This window comes from Capra hircus, chromosome 27 (genome assembly GCF_001704415.2).
Source record: "Capra hircus breed San Clemente chromosome 27, ASM170441v1, whole genome shotgun sequence".
Classification (NCBI taxonomy): Eukaryota; Metazoa; Chordata; class Mammalia; order Artiodactyla; family Bovidae; genus Capra; species Capra hircus.
The window spans coordinates 12,125,084-12,144,732 of NC_030834.1; the positions used below are offsets into that span (position 1 = coordinate 12,125,084).

Sequence of the window (19,649 nt, forward strand, 5' to 3'; positions counted from 1 at the left end):
GAACCTTAGGGCTCAGGCTGTTGGTTCACAGCCTCTGCCCCCAAAGCTTGCCCTTTGCTGGATCCCTTCTAAGTATAAAAGCAAGTCCAGTTTCGTTTGGGAAGAATGGGGTTGCTCCTGAAGTTTCCTTTCTGAGCTGTTTCTTGGCCCCTTCTAGTGTTGGCTCATTATAAAGTTCTGTTTTCTGCTGAGTAGCTCTGTGAATATGCAACTATCAACATACTCTGATATGTGTTCACGTTTAAGGAGGGCATATACTAGTGAAGAACAGAATCAGGAAATGAACTTTAGCTTTTAAAACCATTTGTGGGACAGCTTGTAGTGGCGCCTTTCCTTGTAAAATACTGATGATAGTTTGGGCCCAGGGTCGTGTGAATGGATGGTCACTCTTTCACAAAGGGCTTTGCGTGCCTTCAGTAGAGGCAGTGGGACACAGCTCACTGTTGCTGTAACAGTGATGTCCTTGCTGTTACTACTCTAATCACCCATGAATTTCCCGAGAGACTGAGCTGTCAAATCAAAGATAGTGAAATTGACCTGAGAGAAAATGAAATGGCCATTTTACTTAGCTGACCGGATTGGGTCTCTTGAGGAAAGAGATCCAGTTTATCTAATGAAGATGTCATCCTGTCAAGGCACTGAGTCTGTCTGGTTTCCTGAGGGTTAAAAGATGAGGGCCGGAGCATCGGTCGATACCACCTTCCCGCCCTTTCTAATTGCCACAGGCCAGGGGTCACCAGTCCCCCAGCACCGCTAATGTACTATATTGATCTCAGGTAAGTAAGATTGAATCATGGCTGAAGGAAATTTATCTCCATGACAGTGAAGTCGCTGTGTTTCTCACAGCCGCCACTGGGGGGAGCCAGCGGGCCAGAACCCTGGGCAAAAGGAAGGTGTCGATCAGCGTTAAAGTTCCGTTAGTCTGACCCTACCTACTGGTGTGCACTGCTGGTGACAAGGAGATCTTTAGGTTTTAACACTATAGAGCATTTATTCGATATCACCGTTGCGACCTGTAATGACTGAAACACAGAATTAGTCACAGCACAGGTGCAGGTCCATACGTGCCAAGCCACCAACACCTTTCTGTTGAAGCAGAATTCTCAGGGTGTGAGATGGGCCAAGTCTGACATCACCACCGGGGTTGGGCTTTAGAAAATGCCTAAAATTATACTCGGTGAGATTATTAGCAGCTGGTGCAGCCACAGAAGATGCATTTGTGGGGAAGAGCAGAGAGCAGGGCAAGGAGACAGGCTTCCACTCAGCTGTTGGGAGGCAGGTGGGCAGGGACCCAAGCACTGGGGCAAGTTCTCTCTAGGTTGGCACTTAACAGTATTTAGGGCCATTTACGCTACACTGCCTCCCAGACGTCTGTCCTGGCGCGTGGAAATGATGACATTTGTGGCCTGCACCAACTAGAGGTTTAAGTGTCTCTTGTTCCTCCCAGAGGTCGGGGGGTCAGTTAAATGGGGTGTTTCAAGCTGACCATATCTGTCTCTCCCCAACTGTTGTTCGGTGGCCTATTGATAGCTTGAAGATCAGCTGTGTGGGAGTATTTACATCACTGCTTTGCAATACTACAAGTCAGGGCTCCCTCCCAACCACACCCCAGAGTTGGCTATTAATTTTTTTTTTGAAACCACGCCACACAGCATGTGGGATCTTAGATTCCAACCGGGGATTGAACCCAAGCTCCCTGGAGTGGAAGCACAGAGTTCTAACCACCAGACTGGGTGTTAATCATTTACCAGAACACTACTAGCTCAGTCTCAGCAGTGGGCTGCACCTATAACCATCATGGGACCCACCAGTGAAGTGAGCTCTCTGAGCTACTATCAGAAGAAGGGGAAGAGAGGTGTATTGAGGGTCTCAGATGCCTATTTATGAAGTAAACATGGGTGAAGTCCAGCTGAGGTTTGAGGTGGCCAAAGGCCCCTTTCCCACTCTGCTCATGGGGAAAGCCAGAAAGAGTTGTAGAGCGGCCCCACAGCCCCCACGAGGCACCCAGCTGCAACAGGGTTGCACAAACGAACGAGCTAATCCCTTTCTCACATGCAACCCCTTGAAATATGAACTCATTAAAATAAACACACATCATTTTAAAAATGGGAAAATTTACTGTGAATCACCTTCCAAGGCCAATGGCATGGAGTTCCTCAGCAGGACAGAACATGGTGAGGCTTGTCCTCTAGCAGAGGGGAGGTTTAGGGAAGGTTTTAAAGTGCATTTCCTTGCTGTCAAATGCTGATAACATTCCTCTTTTAGATGACCCCAGACAGGTTGATTTTTCCTTGGTTCCATGGATGTCCATCTAACTGCCTTCAATTCCACAGCAAGTACAGAAATCTAATTTCTACAGCTAAAACACCTCTTCCTTTCTAAGTACTCCCCAAGGGAAGAAGGCTGGTGGTCAGCTGCATGGTGATCGATTTATTATTAAGGTTTTTCAGTATGGACAACACTGAAGATATCCAACATAAATATCTGAACATAATACCTGTTCCTAGGTAGTACTGGGATTGTATCAGACTCTTAACAACCCCTGTGACTAACAGATAGTCTTGTTTGTGAAAGACAAACAGACCAGAAAAACACACACCCAGCACAAACAAATGGTTCGGTCTTAAGCCCTTAATTATGTTTCCTAGCAAGATGAAGGCTAATGGAAGCCATATGTGCTGGAGGAATGGCGGCCTCCCAGATCCCTGCAGCCTCTGTGGGCCCGAGGGGGGCCGCCAAGTCTCTGATTGCCAGTCTATTGAACTCCATCTTCTTCCCTAAGAAGCTTTTTCTTCTTTAGATCCAGGAAGACCTAACCAGGGACTTACATCCATCCCGTCTCCAAAGGTACTTTGTTTCCAGGGCACTATTCCTACTGGTGGGTGTGTGTGGGTGTGGGTGTGGGTGTGTGGGTGTGTGTGTGCACGCTCAGTCTGAAAAAGTTGTACAGGCAGTGAGAGTGCGGGAGTGCCTGTGCAATGCTCGTGATGACTGGCTTTGAAATTTCCCTAGTTCCTACCCGGCTTACTAAGCTAGAGACAAGAGGTATCTTAAGGCATCAGGCTGATTCCATTGAGCAAAAAAGTTTCCTCTCTTAAAAGGACATGAAGTTGCTAAAAGACAATATGGCAGATGGGCCTTACACAAAGTCCAGTGGGATGATCTAATGCTGCGGAGAACATGGACTTTGCAATTAAATAGTTTTCCAAATGATCCGAACTTGGTCTTGCCACTGACGTCATCTGAACGGTTACAAGGCCTCAAAAGACTGCCCTGAGGACTAAATGACCGATCTTCTATCTCAGGGACGTCCTTTACGGATGCCACTGCTGAGGGCCCCAAGCCAGAGAGAGTAAGCTCCATCCTCCATGAGTCCTTATGCTCCATTTGAACTAGCCTTGCTGTTCTGGGTTGTCTTCTCTGATTTTGCCTGGAGTATTGGGGTACAAAAAAATAAGGACTTTAGGGACTGGTCATAGTGAGAAAGAAGACATGCAGACAAGGCCTTGGGTTAAACAATCTGGGTGCTCAGTGGCTCCCTCTTTGGTCCTCGAGAGCCAGCAGAACCTCTCCACAGCTCAACTCTCCTGTGACCCCCTACTGTTCACTGCCTCCTGCTTTCTGGTCTCACCCCCAAAGGGGAAAAGTGGCTAGATAAGTAATTTCTCATTTACATGCACTTCTCCTAAGATTCTTAAATTGCTTTCCTGCTAGTATTTCCTGACATCTGAAGCCTGTGTGAAATACACAACATATGGGAACTATTTCCATCTGGTGCAACAGAAAGTAAGAATCTGCCTATATTGTAATTAGCTTCTAGACTTAACATGTTTAGTTCTGAACCACGATTGCATTTGTTGATATATATATTTGCTTTTGGATCACTGAATTTTTTTTAAAATGTAGTGGTTATAAGATGACTGAAGTTCAGCCTACAGCTTCCTGTTTGGATGACACAGAGAGAGGGTGTGGTATTTTGCAACAATTATAATTCTAGATTCTCACTGCCCCTAAAAGTAACTTGAGGAAAAGAGTTTCCTTTTATAGAAATTTACATCTTTAGCAGAAGTGATGGATTCTTTAGGTAGTGAAACAGACTTTGATGGTGTTGTGGGTGATGATGTAACTGACGGCAGCTGTACCCATTCTTCACCCTTAAACATCAGAGCTGACAGCTGGGTTACTGACTCAAGGTGTACTGGAGCTACAGCCACACTGCCATGACTACCAGATCCCTGAAACAACTACTGGATGTCTGCCACCGGACTCAATAGGCAAAATCTGGAACCTACATGCATACAGCCAGATGCCGAACTTAGATCAAGCAGTACCCCAAAATAAGTCCTTATTAAAGGACACCAATGAAATTAACTTCTTGTTATTTTCATGTAATCAAAAGTGTCTCACCTTAGTTCCCTTCAGTTGAGATGCTAAACCGGCCATGCTCTCTTTAGATTCAGGGGGAGTGGATGATCCCAGGGGAATATCTGTCTTTGGAGCCTAGGGAGAGAGAGATTTTATATAAATTAAGCTGTCTGCTCCTCCTGAAACTCAGAAGCACTTCTACTTTAGTACTTTTCAGCACAATTTGCTTTCCTGACTTCCTTTCTGGGTGAAATAGGCAGTATATGTCCCTGAAATAGCAACTTAGTATTACCTTTTAACTTTTGAGCACTCTAGATACAAAAGTTGCACTTTAATCAGATTCTGATATTTAAAATCCTTTGTTATTAACAAGCTACTTATTTGCCATTTCTGATCCTGTTCCCACTCTCAAAAAAATAAAAATTAAAAAAACACAAAAGTTGCCATTTCTCACACAGGCATCAGTTTCTGCCAGCATTGATATAACTTAAGTCAAAACTGACATCTTTGGTGTCATTTTTGGTGGCTAGTAATAAATGATTTATTCAAATGAAAGGTGTTGCTTAATAGAAGCTCCTGCAATACCTGAAGATGGAGGGAGGGAGGGAGTGGTATTTCAGAAGAACTAGCTAACCTGTCTTCAACAATTACATTAATTACATTTGAAAAGTAAACCTCTGCTCTTTGGAAGTAATTTCTTCATGTACTTTGGAGAGGAAAGGGCTACATACATCCAAAACTATAGTATATTCAGTTTCATGTCTCAGTACTCTACTGAACCTAGCATGCTACTTGTTTTCATTTTGTACATATGAAGAACAGAAGTTTAAAAGCATGTATTAAAAACAACAACAATAACAATAAAATGCCTAAGAGCCTGTCCTTTTGTCCTTAATTCCCAGGTAGTTTTTCTTAATAGTATTTCCTTTTTACAATTTTTTTTTTCTTTTTTTGGCTGTGAGGCATGTGCGATCTTCACTCCCTGACCAGGGATAGAACCCAGGCCCTTGCATTGAAGGCCGGAGCCTTAACCACAGGACCACCAAGGAAGTCCAATTCCCAGGTGTTTCTTAACCATTCCAGAAAGCAACGTCTGGATCAAGAGTTTATAACCGCCTAGAATCATTCTGAAACACAAATTTAGCTCTGAGACATTTCGCTACTCTAAGACTTCCTTGCAACTGAGAGCAGTCTAAGAATGACAAGCAACTGGTCTGTCTCAAAGAAAAAGTAAGAACCCAGGAGCCTGTTAGAACATGGTCTATGCTCCAGACTTTATCTCCTAAGTCTCCCTAGAATACTTCTGGACAAAGCCCAAATCCAGATCATTTTCTGAAATTTTGGAAAAGGAAAGCAAGATGGTGTTTCCTGAAGTACATTTTTCATGTTGGACTTCATGTTTTTCTCCACTTGCCTAAGGAGTCGATAGCATAACCGAGATTCCAAATGATTGGTCCTCATTCCAGAGTGCTTAGGTCCATCCACTTGGCCACAAGTGCAGCCTCTTCTCTCGTGGGCCCTCCTTTCTCACACATGCAGCTTCCGAGTCAGACATGAAGCCACAAAGCAGGGAAGTGAGAGGCCCCTTCTGATGGACCCAGAGCAAGATGCTCTAGTGACTGGGCCAGTCCTGGGTTCTTGAGAACACCAGAAGAACAAAAGCTACTGAGTTAAAGGCAATCACAAATAATTAAGGAAATGGGCTGAAAGGAGACAATTGCTTATTTTCTAGATTGGCCATTCACCACTTAAAAATTAATAGGAATCTGGGCAAATGAGACAGACAGGAAAGAACAGGAACCATTCAGTATCAAAGGAGAAAGAATGGTGAGGAGGAGGAAAAAAAAAAAAAAACCCTCTAAGAAGACTAGACACTTAGAATAAAGCCAGACTCCTGATAAGAAATCAAATAAGACTCCTAAACACAGTAAACAGCTCTAAAGCTAGAGGTGGTCTGAGTAATTTTCATTTTTTAAAGGAATTTTTAAAAGATCTTAAAGCCACTGGGGCCAAATTCCAAAAGATAAGCCAAAATAGAGGCCTACTCTGACTAAGAGGAAACGGGTTTGCGGAGCGGCCCCAGTCGTGGGGTCTGGGTTCCCACAGAGCCAGGACTCACCTCCCCACTGAGTGGTATCTCAATCGGCTTCGGCTTCACGTCTATCAGGTAGAAGGTCCGGGACAGGAGCAACAGAGAAGGTGGGACATTCTCCTTCAGGTGGAGGTCCTGCCACTGGAGAAAGGGAGACGGATGAAACATGACAGTCACAGACCGTTCGAGTTCGCCGTGACCCCCTGCTGCCCACATCTCTCTGGTCTCACGGGCCCCCAGGCACACACTGAGTGCTGAGAGCAAGGACAAGGGCCTGTCTCCTGGCTGCTGCATTCCTGCTTGGGCCCTACAGCCCCTCACAGTCAGAGAGGAAGGTGCAATTAACCTCTCACACCAACTGTGGATCAAAGGAGGTAAGTATCTTCAGTATAAAGTAGATAAATGTAAAAGATTACGTCAACCTCATTCATAACTAAAGAAATTAACACTAGAATGAGATGTAATTTTTCAAGCTCCAAATTGGCCAAATTTTGGATAGGGGTGTGTGTGTGTGTTAGTCACTCAGTCATGTGAGTCTTTCTGACCCCATGGACTTTTGCCCACCAGCTCTTCTGTCCATGGAGTTCTCCAGGCAAGAATACTGGAGTGGGTTGCCATTCTCTCCTCCAGGGGATCTTCCCCACCCAGGGATCGAACCTGGGTCTCCTGCATTGCAGGCAGATTCTTTACCTACTGAACCACCAGGGTAGACCATAGATAGATATGTGCACATAAGACAAAATTCAAAAGGTAAATTATCCTTTTCTCTCGATACCCTATTTCCCTCCCTGGAATCAACTGCTGGTACCAGTTCCTGATACAATCTTACAGCGACATCCTATGCATATACAAATATACATTTAGGGACTTCCCAGCACCAGTGTTTCCACTGCAGGGGGCATGGGTTCGATTCCTGGTTGGGGGAACCGGGATCCCACATCCCTGCGGCATGGCCAAAACAAAACGAAACCTCAGTGGTAGCCACAACACTTGAGCCAAAAAAATATTAACAACAAAACCAAATGTACATTTATATGTTTATCTTTACTCTAAGGATGACATATACACACGTTTGCCCTTTGCTCTCTTTCACTGAAGCATCTTGGAAATCGATTTGTACCAATAGATGTAGAGCTGCCTTCTTTTTATTTAGTTTTTGGCCACACCATCCAGTGTGCTGGATACAGAATCCTAGTTCCCCGACCAGGGATCAAACACACTCCCCCTTCAATGGAAGCACAGTCTTAACCACTGGACCACCAGGGAGGTCCCAGAGCTGCTGCCTTTTAAATGTCTGTAAAGGATTCCATTGATGGAAATGCCATAATTTATTTGATTATTGTACTAATGAACTTTAGGCTGTTTTCAGTCTTTTGCTATCATAAATGGTGCTGCAATGGATAGTCTTCTAGATATGTCATTTTGCACATGTGCAATAATAGAGCACAAATTCCTAGAACTGAAATCTAGGTCCAAATAAATGCATTTTTAAATTTGGAAAGCTGTTGCCAAACCTCCATGCAGGACTTTACCAGCACTCCATGAGCGCCCCTCTGTCCTTACACCCGCCCCACCACAGCATGCCACCTACCTCTGACCTTTCCCAAGGTAACAAGCGCACATGGAATCTCATAGTTTTCACTTTTTTTTTTAAGTTAAGACATTTTGTAAGTTTATCATTTTTAGCTTTTCCTTTCTATGAGATGTCAGCCATATCCTACCGCAGGATTTGGGGAACAGTAATCCATAGCAATCCGTGAAGATTGTATGGTTGGCTTAGTTTTCTTGCTCCCTTGAAGGGGGATTATAAAACAACACATCCTTCCAACAAAACAATTTGACAGGATGAAGTCATTGAATACCCTACATGCAGGAAATAAATGATGTTTAAGTAACCCCTAGAACATGCTCCCCTTCCAATCAGAGCAGGTCCAACATTGAAGAGGAAATTGCTACCTGATGTGGTTCAAAGCCACAACAGTGGTTCCTAGCCCTAAATAATTTGTGCACACTTTTTTTGTGTGTGTATGCCAGACCTTAGTTGCAGTATGCCAGACCTATAGTTGCATAATGCAGGCTCTTAGTTGAGACATGGCAGCTCTTATCTGCGGCTGCATGATCTTTAGTTGAGGCATGCAGGCTCTTTAGTTGCAGCATGTGGGTTCTAGTTCCCTGACCAGGGATTGAACCTGGGCCCCCTGCACTGGCAGTGTGGAGCCTTAACCATTGGACCACTAGGGAAGTCCTTCCACAGCACCTTTTACAGTCATGGGAATGAAGATTGTAATAGGAGTTATTACTTTGTTTTAAAGCAGTTAAAACAGTTTAAACGCTCCGTTAAAAATCTACTGTTTGGGAGAGAGTATGTTCTCAGAGGGGAATCTGCTACAAAGCTAACACTTGACCCTGGTTTGGGGCATGAATTGGGAAAGCAGCCCCAGAAGGTGTAGGCCTTCAGGGGAATTCACCCGGATGACAGGCCCTGTATCAGAGCTTCAGCTCAGAGCCCTCATGATACCCGGAGGAGGGGGCACATTGGAGGGTGGTCCCAAGACTTCTGTCCCTTGTGTACCTACGCTTTCTCCCAGTTACTCAATTAAACGTTAAACTCCGTGCTGCCATGAAGGGATTCTGCAGATGTAATTCCAAGTCTCAAGTTGGTTGACCTTAAAATACGAAGATGACCCAGGAAGCCCTTGTCTTATCACATGAGGCCTTAAATCCGGAGCTAGAGGTTGGGTGAGAAGTTCACTGCAGATGGAGAGGCCGGAGGGGCTGAGAGTGGCCTGGGGCTGGGAGCCAGTGAGGAAACAGGGCCCGCACTCCCACAGCTGTGAGGAGTTGAATTCAGCCAACAAACTGCATGAGCTTGGAAGTGGAATCTCCCCCATGGCCTCCAGAAAGGAAAACAGCCTGCACTTCTGACCTGCAGGACCTGAAGCTGATCAGCGGGTGTTACTTTGAGCAGCTAAGTTTGTGGTGGTGTGTTAGCAGCCACAGACAACTATTCAACAGAGTACCGTGTTGCAGTCAAAGCCAGCTTCTTTAGCGGCCCATGGCTCCGCCAAAGAAGGCCAATTAGGTAAGATGGCAAGGCAGAAATTTTAAAAAAAGGCCTGAAAATGGGAAAGGGGGCTTCCCAGATGGCTCTAGTGGTAAAGAACCCTGCCTGCCAACGCAGGAGACATAAGAGACACGGGTTCAATCCCTGCGTCCCCTGGAGGAGGGCATGGCAACCCATTCCAGTATGCTTGCCTGGAGAATCCCATGGACAGAGGAGCCTGGAGGGCAACAGTCCATAGCGTTGCAAAAAGTCAGACATGACTGAAGCAACTGAGCAGACACGCAAACGGACAGGAGAGAGTTCCAGGGAACAAGGCCCAGGAAGGGGACCACTTGCCTCTGTGAGCTGCTGTCTCAGCTGCCCCTCAGTGAGGCCCAGTGACAGCATCCCTCGGGCCCTGCAGGCAGCTTGGAGCTCCGACACACTCAGAGCATTCACCCCTTCCTTGGCAATTACCTGTGGGAAAAGACAAAACAAACAAACAAACAGACAGAAGGAATGGCATCAGGTCCTTTGGTTCCAGTTTTGCCTAATCCTTCCATTCCCACAAGTCAGGGGAAAGGCAGAATCAGCTAGCTTTCCCACTCTGACCCCTGCTCGGACTGCCACAAAGGCCAGGCGCTCAATAAAGCCAGGTGACTGCAGGAGGTGCAGTGGTGGAGGTGAAGGGAATCCTGCCAACAGATGTGAATAATATCAGAAACTTCTAGAACTCCACCGCCTGACCCCGAGGTGTTTCTCCCTCTTGCATTGCCTTGCGCCTGGTTGTGACAGCTCCACTCCACTTCCCTTTAGTGGTGACTTTAAGACTCATTAGAAAAGCATTCCATTTGAAAAGCTTTCAATGTACCATTTGTTGCACATCCCAGCAGCGTTCCTCCCTCACCCCCCAACCCCCTAAGAACAGCGCCAACTCCCTGGGCCTCAAAACTCTTTCAATAAATAACACAGTTTCTACTTGGTATGACCCCAAACTATGGGACTTCTGGGACCAGTATTGTTTATTCCACAGTTCTGAAAGCAACCACTGAAATCTAAATGGGGCCAATGGGATCCTGCCTTCTCAGTTCTGGGAATCCTGCTCCCTCAGGCAGAATGCTTTTAAAGCAGCTGATTCCGATTCAAGAAACATTCTTTCCACTTTGTTAGGATACTAACGAGTAGTTACAGTCCAAATGGTGCCCTTACTCCCGAAGATGTTGGGGTCCTGCCTTCCCTCCTTGGTGGTCCTTGGCCACCCCTTCTTACCAGCTAGGCTCACCAAGATCCAAGGGAAGGAAGCATAGGGCAAGTGTGGGGGGGTGGTGGGGGAGGGGTGGGCGTTGAGCACTGTCCTTGGCAGTGCGATCTACTGTTCCCCGGGATCTACTAAGCTGCTGTTCCTTCCCCATGGGTCCTAAAACTGGTTTTGATTAGCCCCAAAGACATCCAAGCTACTCACTGCTTACAAGACCTTCTCAAGAGCCCAACAGGCAACTTCAAAAGTGAGTCATCAAGGTTCAGGTTATCAGTGGTTGCTCAGACCACTCATTCTCCCAGAACCAGCCTCCAGGCAGACCTAACAGAAGGCACTGCACTTTGTCACAGAGCCACCCTAAGACAGTTCCCAACGCCAGGCTAATTCCCTCCAGCTGAGTTCCCTCTTACCTCATCATCTGCTTTTATAGACTTCAGCCTCATCAGTAGCTGGAAGCGAAGCAGATTGTTGGTTCCAAAGGACTGCAGTTCCAGCAGTTTGCAAAGGGCCACCAGCTGAGGTCGGTCGAGGTGCTCCAGGGTCAGCTGATCCTCAAAGAGTTTGGAAAATTGAACTATCTCCTTGGTGCTGGGCTTGTGGCCTGTCTGGACCTAGGCGGTGGGACACAGGGACTAATAAAAACCTGCTTCCTGCTTAAAGAATCTTCCCTGTAGACCATGTGAAAGATGCCAAAGCATTTATGGATTATATCTTATGTCTGGAAGTGGGCCCTGAGTTACAAAGAGGAGTTAAAATAAAAAATCTGTCAGAAGTCAGCCTAAATCAACTGAACAATCAGGAGAAGTTCAAAAGTTTGAGTTTCATAGTACTGTTTTTCTAAGTAGTTATTAACATCTTCAAAGCATTGATGGCTTTAAGATAGGTTTTCTGCAAACTCCCATAAATTTCTGAAATACTGTATCTCTATAACTGAGATATTTGCAAATTCAGAGATGAGGAACAATCTGGAAGCTCCATGATGACACGAAGTGGTCTGGTTTTATATAAAAGACTGACACCTGTTTGACGTAGGAGGAGAACTGGGTTGAGGCGTCCCCCAGCTGGGCCCTGTTCCTCTTTGCCATTTCTGTAATCGTTTCTTGAAGGAATTTCGCTAGTTCCAACTTTGCAGCCATTTTCTTTCTCTGTTTTTCTTCCTTCATGATGGAAGAGGAAAAAATTAGAATTAATCCTTTATGATTACAACTTGGTAGGTAAAGATGAGAGAAACGTAACTGTGGTGGTGTTGCTGTCATCTCTACTTCACGAATGAATATTCTTGTTATACCTAATTCAAGGAGTTTTGTGAAAACCAGAGAAAATTAAAAAGTAGCCTCAATTTGCAACTTTTCTCCTTAATCTTACCTTTCTCTCTAATGCAATCATCATAAATATTGGATGGGTTCAAAATAGTTCCCTCAGTGGAAGCCTTTGTCACTCTTTAGAATAAAATACACACTATCTCTTAACCTGGTGCAAACCATCTAGGTCATTGGTCAAGCTGACCCCTGGTCTGAATGACCCTAGATTTTCCTTGGCCACAAACCAAAGTAGGAAGTTAAGCTAATGAACCTTACAGGTTAGGAAGAAAACAAACACAATTAATTACAAGATAATGAAGTGCTATAACATGTAAAAAAGCACTGCGTAGAAGAGAATTAAATGCATACTCTTAAGACATTATGTTGACCACTAATTCTAAATCCTTATTCACTACCAGAGATATAATGTGGTAGTATTTTCAAAATAACCATGATCAGGGTGGATACAGAGGAACAGGAATAAATGTGTTTTATATACATACATATGCATATACATATATATGTATTTCCCCCCATTAAGTTCCCAAGAGATTCTAATGACAAGCAAACCATAGCAATCATTGGTTTTTTTTTTTTTTTTAGAATTAGAAGAATCAGCCCCCTAGAATCACACAATGGCAATACCATGATTAAAACCCACGCAACCATCGATTTCATTCATCTATTTATTGAACATTCACCGTGTGCTAGGTGCTAGGGTAAAATGGGCAAAAACAGGTAAAAATTCCTGCCCTCAGGAAACTTCTAGTCTAATGGGAGAGATAAACATCGTCAATAATAAACCAGTAATTCCACTGCTGCTGCTGTCAAGTTGCTTCCGTTGTGCCTGACTCTGTGAGACCCCATAGATGGCAGCCCACCAGGCCCCTCCATCCATGGGATTCCCCAGGCAAGAATACTGGAGTGGGTTGCCATTTCCTTCTCCAGGTAGCTCCACAAATTAATGTAAAAGTGTATCAGGCAATGAAAGAGAAGCACATGGCGCTGGGACCTTGTGTAAGCAGAAAGCTAGGTACTCATCTTCACTCTCTTGCTCTCTCCCTCTGTTCATGGAACAAAGCAAAGGAGAAAGTATTTTCTAATCCTGTGGCCGTGATATGTGTGTGCATATGTTCAGGAAACAAGCAATGTTGAGGAAAGAGGAATACTTAGATAAATCACTACCTCATCCCCCACCTCTTTCTGCATTCACTAACATGTTCCTTGGGGACTTCCCCCGCAGGTCGGTGGGTAAGACACTGCACTTCCACCACAGAGGGTAAAGGTTCAATCCCTGGTCAGGGAACTAAGATCTATCATGCCACATGGTGCAGTCAAAAACAACAAAACAAAAAAAACCCACCACATACACATTCCTTGGAATCCCATGGTATTAATCCTAGACCCTGGCTACTTTAAACGTAAGTAAACTAATTTCAAACCACTGCCAGGCAGTTAAATATTGCAATTTGATTCTACCCTTTAAATCTGTCTCAAACCTATCTTCAAAGTTTTACTCCTGATGAAACTTTTATAATTCAGGTTTTGTCCTCCCTCTCTCTCTCTCATGCTACTGTAATAACATTCCAGCTGATTCTCATTTGGCACCGTCCTCTTTAATCCTTCCTGCCAACACACTGTTTTCCTAAAATGTAGCTCTAATCATGATGGATTAGATGATTTAGATTGATCTAAAATATAGATCACTTTTTTTTTTCTCATCCCCTGTTTTGCAGTCACCTTCCATCAATCACCATAGTCAAAGTCTAAATTCCTGAGGGTGGTGGATACTTTCCAACCTGACTGGAGCACAGAATGTGAGTCTGATCGTCTCCCATGGATCCCCTGGTGCTCCCTGCTCCAACTACAGAGGACCAGTCTATGGTCTCTGATTATGTCATACGCTTTTATACTGTTAAGGCATCTTAAACGCTAGTCCTTCTATCCAGAATGCCTTTCAAACAGTGCGGTAAAATTCTACCATTCTGTCATCTCAGATCCATGGTCACTGAGGCAGGGAAACATGTCTCAGTCTGATTTAAAAGTTGCCTTCTTTGTTTTCTCAGGGGGAAGGGTCCATGCCTTCATCCGTCTGTCTGGCAGAGTGGCCAAGATGGAGAGAATGAAGGCGCTGTCTCGGTTGGGCAGCCCTTCACCTTCATAGCGGCCATCAAAGGAGGAGGAGGACACCCTCCGCTCAGGAGCTACTCATAAGCATGCAAGGGTCTGTTTGAGTAAATCATGCCTGCTGGTCATCTAGTCACAGTTAATTTTTGTGTGGCCAAAAAATAAATTAAAAAAAATAATTTAAAAAAAATTATAGGGGAAATAGGAGCAGGAGTCCAGAGGTAGATGGACATTCTCTCTACTTTCTGCTCAATTTTTCTGTAAACCTATAAACTGCTCTTAAAAAGATAAAACTCTATTAATTCTTTTAAAATCTTTCAAAATCCTCATACCTTTTTGGATTCACTTTCAAAAGTTGATGGCAACATCTCTGGGAAAAGTTTCAGAAACACTGGCAATAAGAATTCCATGAAGGGGACGATGATGAACACCATGAATGGAACCAGGCGGAAGAAATCAGCACAGGTTCTCAGCAGCTAAAGAATTAAAGGCATATGCAAATATCCATTATTTCTGGCCATGCCAAAAACAAAAGTCTGCCTCAGTTCTGAAAGCATTAAAAACCCAAGGCAGCTATTTATAAAATGGAAAGGCCGGATTTTCCTCTGTACCTTAGCTCAGAAGTAATGATTATGGGATATCTTCAAGGAAATCTGTGACAATCAAAACATATTATTGGCATCTCTGAGCTTTCATCTAAGTCAGTACTTTAATAACATGGTATCTGTTAAAATTGATTTTTCAAATGCATATACTTAATACATTAACAGCAGTTTCTACTCCAGATGCACAGATCAAACTTGAAGCCTCTCAACTCCTTGGAGAAATTAGAAAACACAATTATAACCATTCCATGGGCAACTATACACACATTTTAAGAGCCCATCTATAGGTATATAGCAAGTCGGTTGCAGATAAGTCAGAAACTCTGGTTCTCACTGTGAATTACTATTCCTACTCTGGGGTTTTTTCAGAGGAATTTAAAAGTTGGTTCATCAACAGTTCGTTTCAATTTTACATTTTCTTTCTCAAATATGACTCTTGCCTACCCTTCTTCTCTCTCGCCTGGTCAGCACCTGTCCATGCAACAGCCTCCAAACCATCCTGGCAGCAACTTTGGTGTCAATCCAAAGCAAATAGAATCCATTGTAATAATATTTCAGTTCATCCATAATTATTTGTCTATAAGATCGCTTTCCTTCCTTAATCCTCATGCCTGCTTCTTTTGCGGGCTGAGGGCTTGGCACCTGAGGCTTCTTTGCTGTTTGCTCCTGTTGATGCTTATTGGGGACCTCCTGCAACCAGCAAGTTGAAGTGTGCAGCTCTTGGAAGATTCTGGCTCGTAAATGAAGTACTTTATTGCCTAACTGACTTGGATGGGAGTACTTTTTGCTTCCATAGTTCTTCATATAGGTTTTGTTTAAATGGCAATCTGGTAAGTGAAGAAATGCAAATGATGGGGAGTAAGAAGAGCTGGTAGGCTGGACAAAATGGTTAGGGAATCTGGAATAAAGACCAACAGCCTCTGAGTCAAGCACGTACTATTACAGAATGAAAGAGTAAAGAAATAAATATTTTATCTGGTAAAAATAAAACAATCATTTTTAATCCTGCATTTTTCAAAGCTGATCATGTTCATGAATGAATGAATACAACTTTTTAGTCCAACTGAGTAACCGTATGCTTTGTGGGTGAATGATACACTCTATGAGATATATTAATAAGTTAATTCCTGAGGATAACTGTTGAGTTACAAGCTAGAAACTCTGTGACTATTAATTTAAAAAGCAAACATTTTTCCATCTGGGGCTATGTCTGAAAGTTTTGTCTCTATTATCATTAAGCAGGTGGAACACTTGTGTTTTCCGCTACTCTACTGATGATAGAAATATTGTTTGAATGAAACATTTCATGGTCCCTGTGGGGATTAACCAATCACATAATACTGCTTTGTCTATGCAGTGCCCAGGGACTCCTTCAAATAAGGACTTACAGCTGAAATGTTATTCACCTAAGACTCCTAAGGAATGTTGGGAATAAGAATTAGAATTAGGCTCCCCAGTCAGGGATCTCTACATTCCAGTTTTGCAACAACTCACAATCTTCAGCTAAACTGACACATCAGATTATTTGAAAATAAAAATAAGACCCAGCTAGGTAAAAGAAAGTTTCTGGCAAAGAGATTTCTTTTCGCAAAGAGATGGCTTTTTCCATTCCTTCAGACTATTTTTGCCAAGATAAAGCACTTTTTGAATGGCCCAAAGGGAAAATGTACAATGTATTTGGCACACAGTAAGTCCTCAGTGAATATTCTTTGGAATAAGTAAGTGATAACAGACCTTACTGGGGCAGGTATAAGCCCTAGGATTGGCTTGCTTGCCAGCCATTTTACTCCTTTTTACATCTAAGGGCTGCATGTAGCATTCATCAGTTACAGTGGTGTCACTCTAAAGCCATTACATTTTCTATCTTACCTGTTCCACACTTTTACAAAATTATTCAGCTTGAGTTCTAAAGCATACAGAAAATCTGGGTAAGTTTAAATACATTAAAATGCCTGCTTCCTAAAAGCCAACACAATTAAAACCAAGAAAGCTTTAATTGTGTACTGAGTCTATCCTTTTACATGTATCTTTTCCATCTAGAAAAATAAGGTTCATATAAATAGTGGAGGGAGGAGGGAATCCCAAGGCTTACCTTGTCCGGGCAATAGCTAAGACTGTTTTATAACTGTAGAAGGCCATATTTATATTTTTTTCAACGAGTCAACATAGGGACCTGGGCAGAAGGAGTAAGTAAACAATTCAATACCTTAAAAACATATCGGTTATTCAGATACCAGGATTTAAGTGTTATCAACTACTTCAAGGGTAGAAAATTTGCGTATTCTATTCAAAGTGTAAAATCTCCCTCAAGCTCATTTCCAATTTTATTCTTCATTTCCACCAATCAGGAGTAATATTTTCTTAGCCCTGGATTTGAGAATGGTACTTTTAGATACCCACACATAGAAATGATCTCTAATACAATGATGTTCATATGATGATATGGTCTTCGAAGATATTTTGATTTATGGTAAATAGTACTTAGTAATTTACTTGAATGGTTGCCAAGTGTCTAAGAAACTAATCAAGACACATTTATTTGTAGCCTAAAATTACAAGTAGACAGTAAATTTTCTGCATTTGTTTTCAATTATCTTTACTCCTTACTTGGCCAAGCTGCTGCCAAACCTTTAAAGACTGAAAATACTATCAGTGAAAATATGCAAGATACCTACCAATAATTCAAACGTGGAGGAAGCCTGGTTTCCTACGCTAACGATTCTCTAAAGAGCCCAAGTGAAAGTCGTGTCTCTTTCTCGTGTCTCTATACAGTCAATGGAATTCTCCAGGCCAGAATACTGGAGTGGGTAGCCTTTTCCTTCTCCAGGGGATATTCCCAACCCAGGGAACGAACCCAGGTCTCCCGCCTTGCAGGCGGATTCCTTACCAGCTGAGCCACAGGGGAAACCCAAACTGAGCTTTAAACCTTTAAATAAGCTTTCCCAAAATTTTTGACCATCCTACCGGCGCTTTTCAGCCAAAGACAGCAAGGGAATTAGTTTCTCACACTGTCAACAGTTTTCCAGCAGCTGGGAAAGGAGTTCCAGTCCCTCCTGGTCGGAAACCTCAACCATAGAGCTGACGTCTTGAACAAGAATTCAAATGATACTCCAGAACATCTGAACCCAGACCAAGGGCATGTCGTCTCCAGTTGGAGGGGGACAGTTAATCTGCTCTGAGCAACCACTTCCCAGGAGGGAGGGGCCGAGGCCGAGGCGGGGCGGGGCCGAAGCGGGGAGGGGGCGGGGCGGTCGGCGAGCCCCGCCTGCCCTTCCGCACCGTGCCTCTAGCTCACCCGGACCTCAGGCTCTCTGGGTTACCTTTGCCTCTGATTCTCGGCGTCACTGGGGCAAAAGGCGCCCTCGGCTTCCTCAGCAGATGGCTTTTGTGCGCCTTGTGCGTTGATGGGCTGTGTTTGCTGTAGTAGGGTCTGGGGGGGGGTGGTCTTTGTTTTTTTGGAGAGGGGATGGTGCAGGCAGTGGACCACGAGCTTTGGCGGTCCGAATTTATGGAAGGAAGGCGAGGAGCATCGGGGTGCAAGGTGCGGAAAAGAAATGAGGAAATGAAGCACAGAAGGAGCGGTGGGTGGAGGCTGATCTCAAAAGTTGGGGCGCGGGTAGGGGACCGAGGTCAGGGGCTGAGGAGAGAGCGGGGTGGGGCCTGGAAGATGTGGGGAAATCTGGGCGCCGATGGGAGGAGCAGGATACGGAGGGGAGCGGGCTCCGGCGGAAAACAGGCGGGCGCGGTCCACCGAGTAACAGCCTGAGGACTTGGCTCGCCCGCCCCTACCTCCTCCGGCCGGCTCCCGGAACGGCTGCCTCAGTCCTCCAGTGCCTTCCCAATGCCCCTCCTCCCCCGGCTCCCTCAGCTAGAAGGGCCAGAAGCCAAGTCTCTATGGCTCCACCTCTTTCCTCCGCCATCACGTCACTGTGAGTGACGACACTACCCGCCAATCAGCTCGCAGATTCTGGGGCGCGAGGGCGTCCTTCGCGGTGGCAGCTCAGGAGGCAGCGAAGTCAGGTTCCCACCGGAGAAACGACTCGTCTACGGGGTTTAGTTTAAGGAGTTGTCTGCTGGGAGACTCAACCCGGCCTGTCTGTCTTCTGTAGGCTGTGGATTCACATCCGTCCGCCACCCACCCCCCAAAACCCTTTCTTGAAGACTAGATGGAAGAAGCTCTTACTCTACCAGTAGCATAATATGCCTGATAGTCGCCATGGTAACCATCTGGGAGTCACCAATTACATCACTTTGATGTATCCCCCTCCACCTTCCAACTCCGCCACTGAGGGCGGGGAAAATAGCAGGGAGAGGGAATGGCAGAAAGGGCGGGAATGGTGAGGAAAACATTCCTCTCCTATCTCTAGGGTCAAAAACTGGAATATTGTGAAATCTGCATATGGAAATATGAATTCCACTAAAGAAAACTGCTTTATTAATGTTCTCTTAACAGACATTGTTTATGTTCAATAGTGTAGAAATCTCAGTATTTAAAATGTATATTATAGTAGTCGTGCGGTGACATTAGCACTGCAGGTTTGGGGGCACTTCAGTTCCCAGGTTGGGGAACTGAGTCATTTTGGGAACGTGAAAGATGTAAAAATATTTTCGCTCCCCAGTTATCTCTACCCATCTATTTTATCTGACTCTAGAAGGAAAACACAATTTTGGTGGGTCTCCTTTGACTAACACCAGACAGGAAGGAATCACTTTCACACGAAGGCTTCTCTTAACATGTAACTGACTACAAACTTTACTCATCTGGGCTGCGCATTTGTAAGAATAAAAGCTGACGGGTATAAAATTTCATTCTTTAAAAAAAATGAAGGCAGCTTTTAATCCACAAAGCATTGTTTTT

At 44.3% G+C, this 19,649-nt stretch overlaps 1 protein-coding gene across 5 annotated transcripts; it reads right to left on the bottom strand.

Annotated features, from left to right (window-relative positions):
- LETM2 (leucine zipper and EF-hand containing transmembrane protein 2) lies at positions 140-18,638 on the bottom strand. Of its 5 annotated transcripts, none has more exons than XM_013975418.2 (10): positions 18,112-18,638; positions 16,884-16,964; positions 15,236-15,689; positions 14,519-14,662; positions 11,778-11,915; positions 11,169-11,369; positions 9,858-9,977; positions 6,485-6,598; positions 4,408-4,500; positions 140-3,430 (listed from the first exon to the last, which is right to left on the bottom strand). In XM_013975418.2, exons 2-10 carry the CDS (start codon positions 16,928-16,930, stop codon positions 3,377-3,379), a joined length of 1,365 nt encoding a protein of 454 aa, XP_013830872.1. In that variant the 5' UTR covers positions 16,931-16,964; positions 18,112-18,638; the 3' UTR covers positions 140-3,376. The 5 variants fall into 5 exon arrangements, with proteins under 5 accessions (XP_013830872.1, XP_013830874.1, XP_017897274.1 ...); XM_013975420.2 differs by having other exon boundaries at positions 140-4,154; XM_018041785.1 differs by having other exon boundaries at positions 18,581-18,633.

What these genes read in the sequence shown, in the direction of transcription:
- LETM2 (XM_013975420.2), bottom strand. Translation starts at nt 16,930, where the DNA reads ATGGCCTTCTACAGTTATAAAACAGTCTTAGCTATTGCCCGGACAAG. An exon ending in TTAGCTATTGCCCGGACAAG is followed by an intron (nt 15,690 to 16,883) that starts GTAAGCCTTGGG and finishes TCTTTATTCCAG; the next exon opens with ATTCCCTAACCATTTTGTCC. An exon ending in TGAGACAGCAGCTCACAGAG is followed by an intron (nt 6,599 to 9,857) that starts GCAAGTGGTCCC and finishes CCCTTTCTCCAG; the next exon opens with TGGCAGGACCTCCACCTGAA.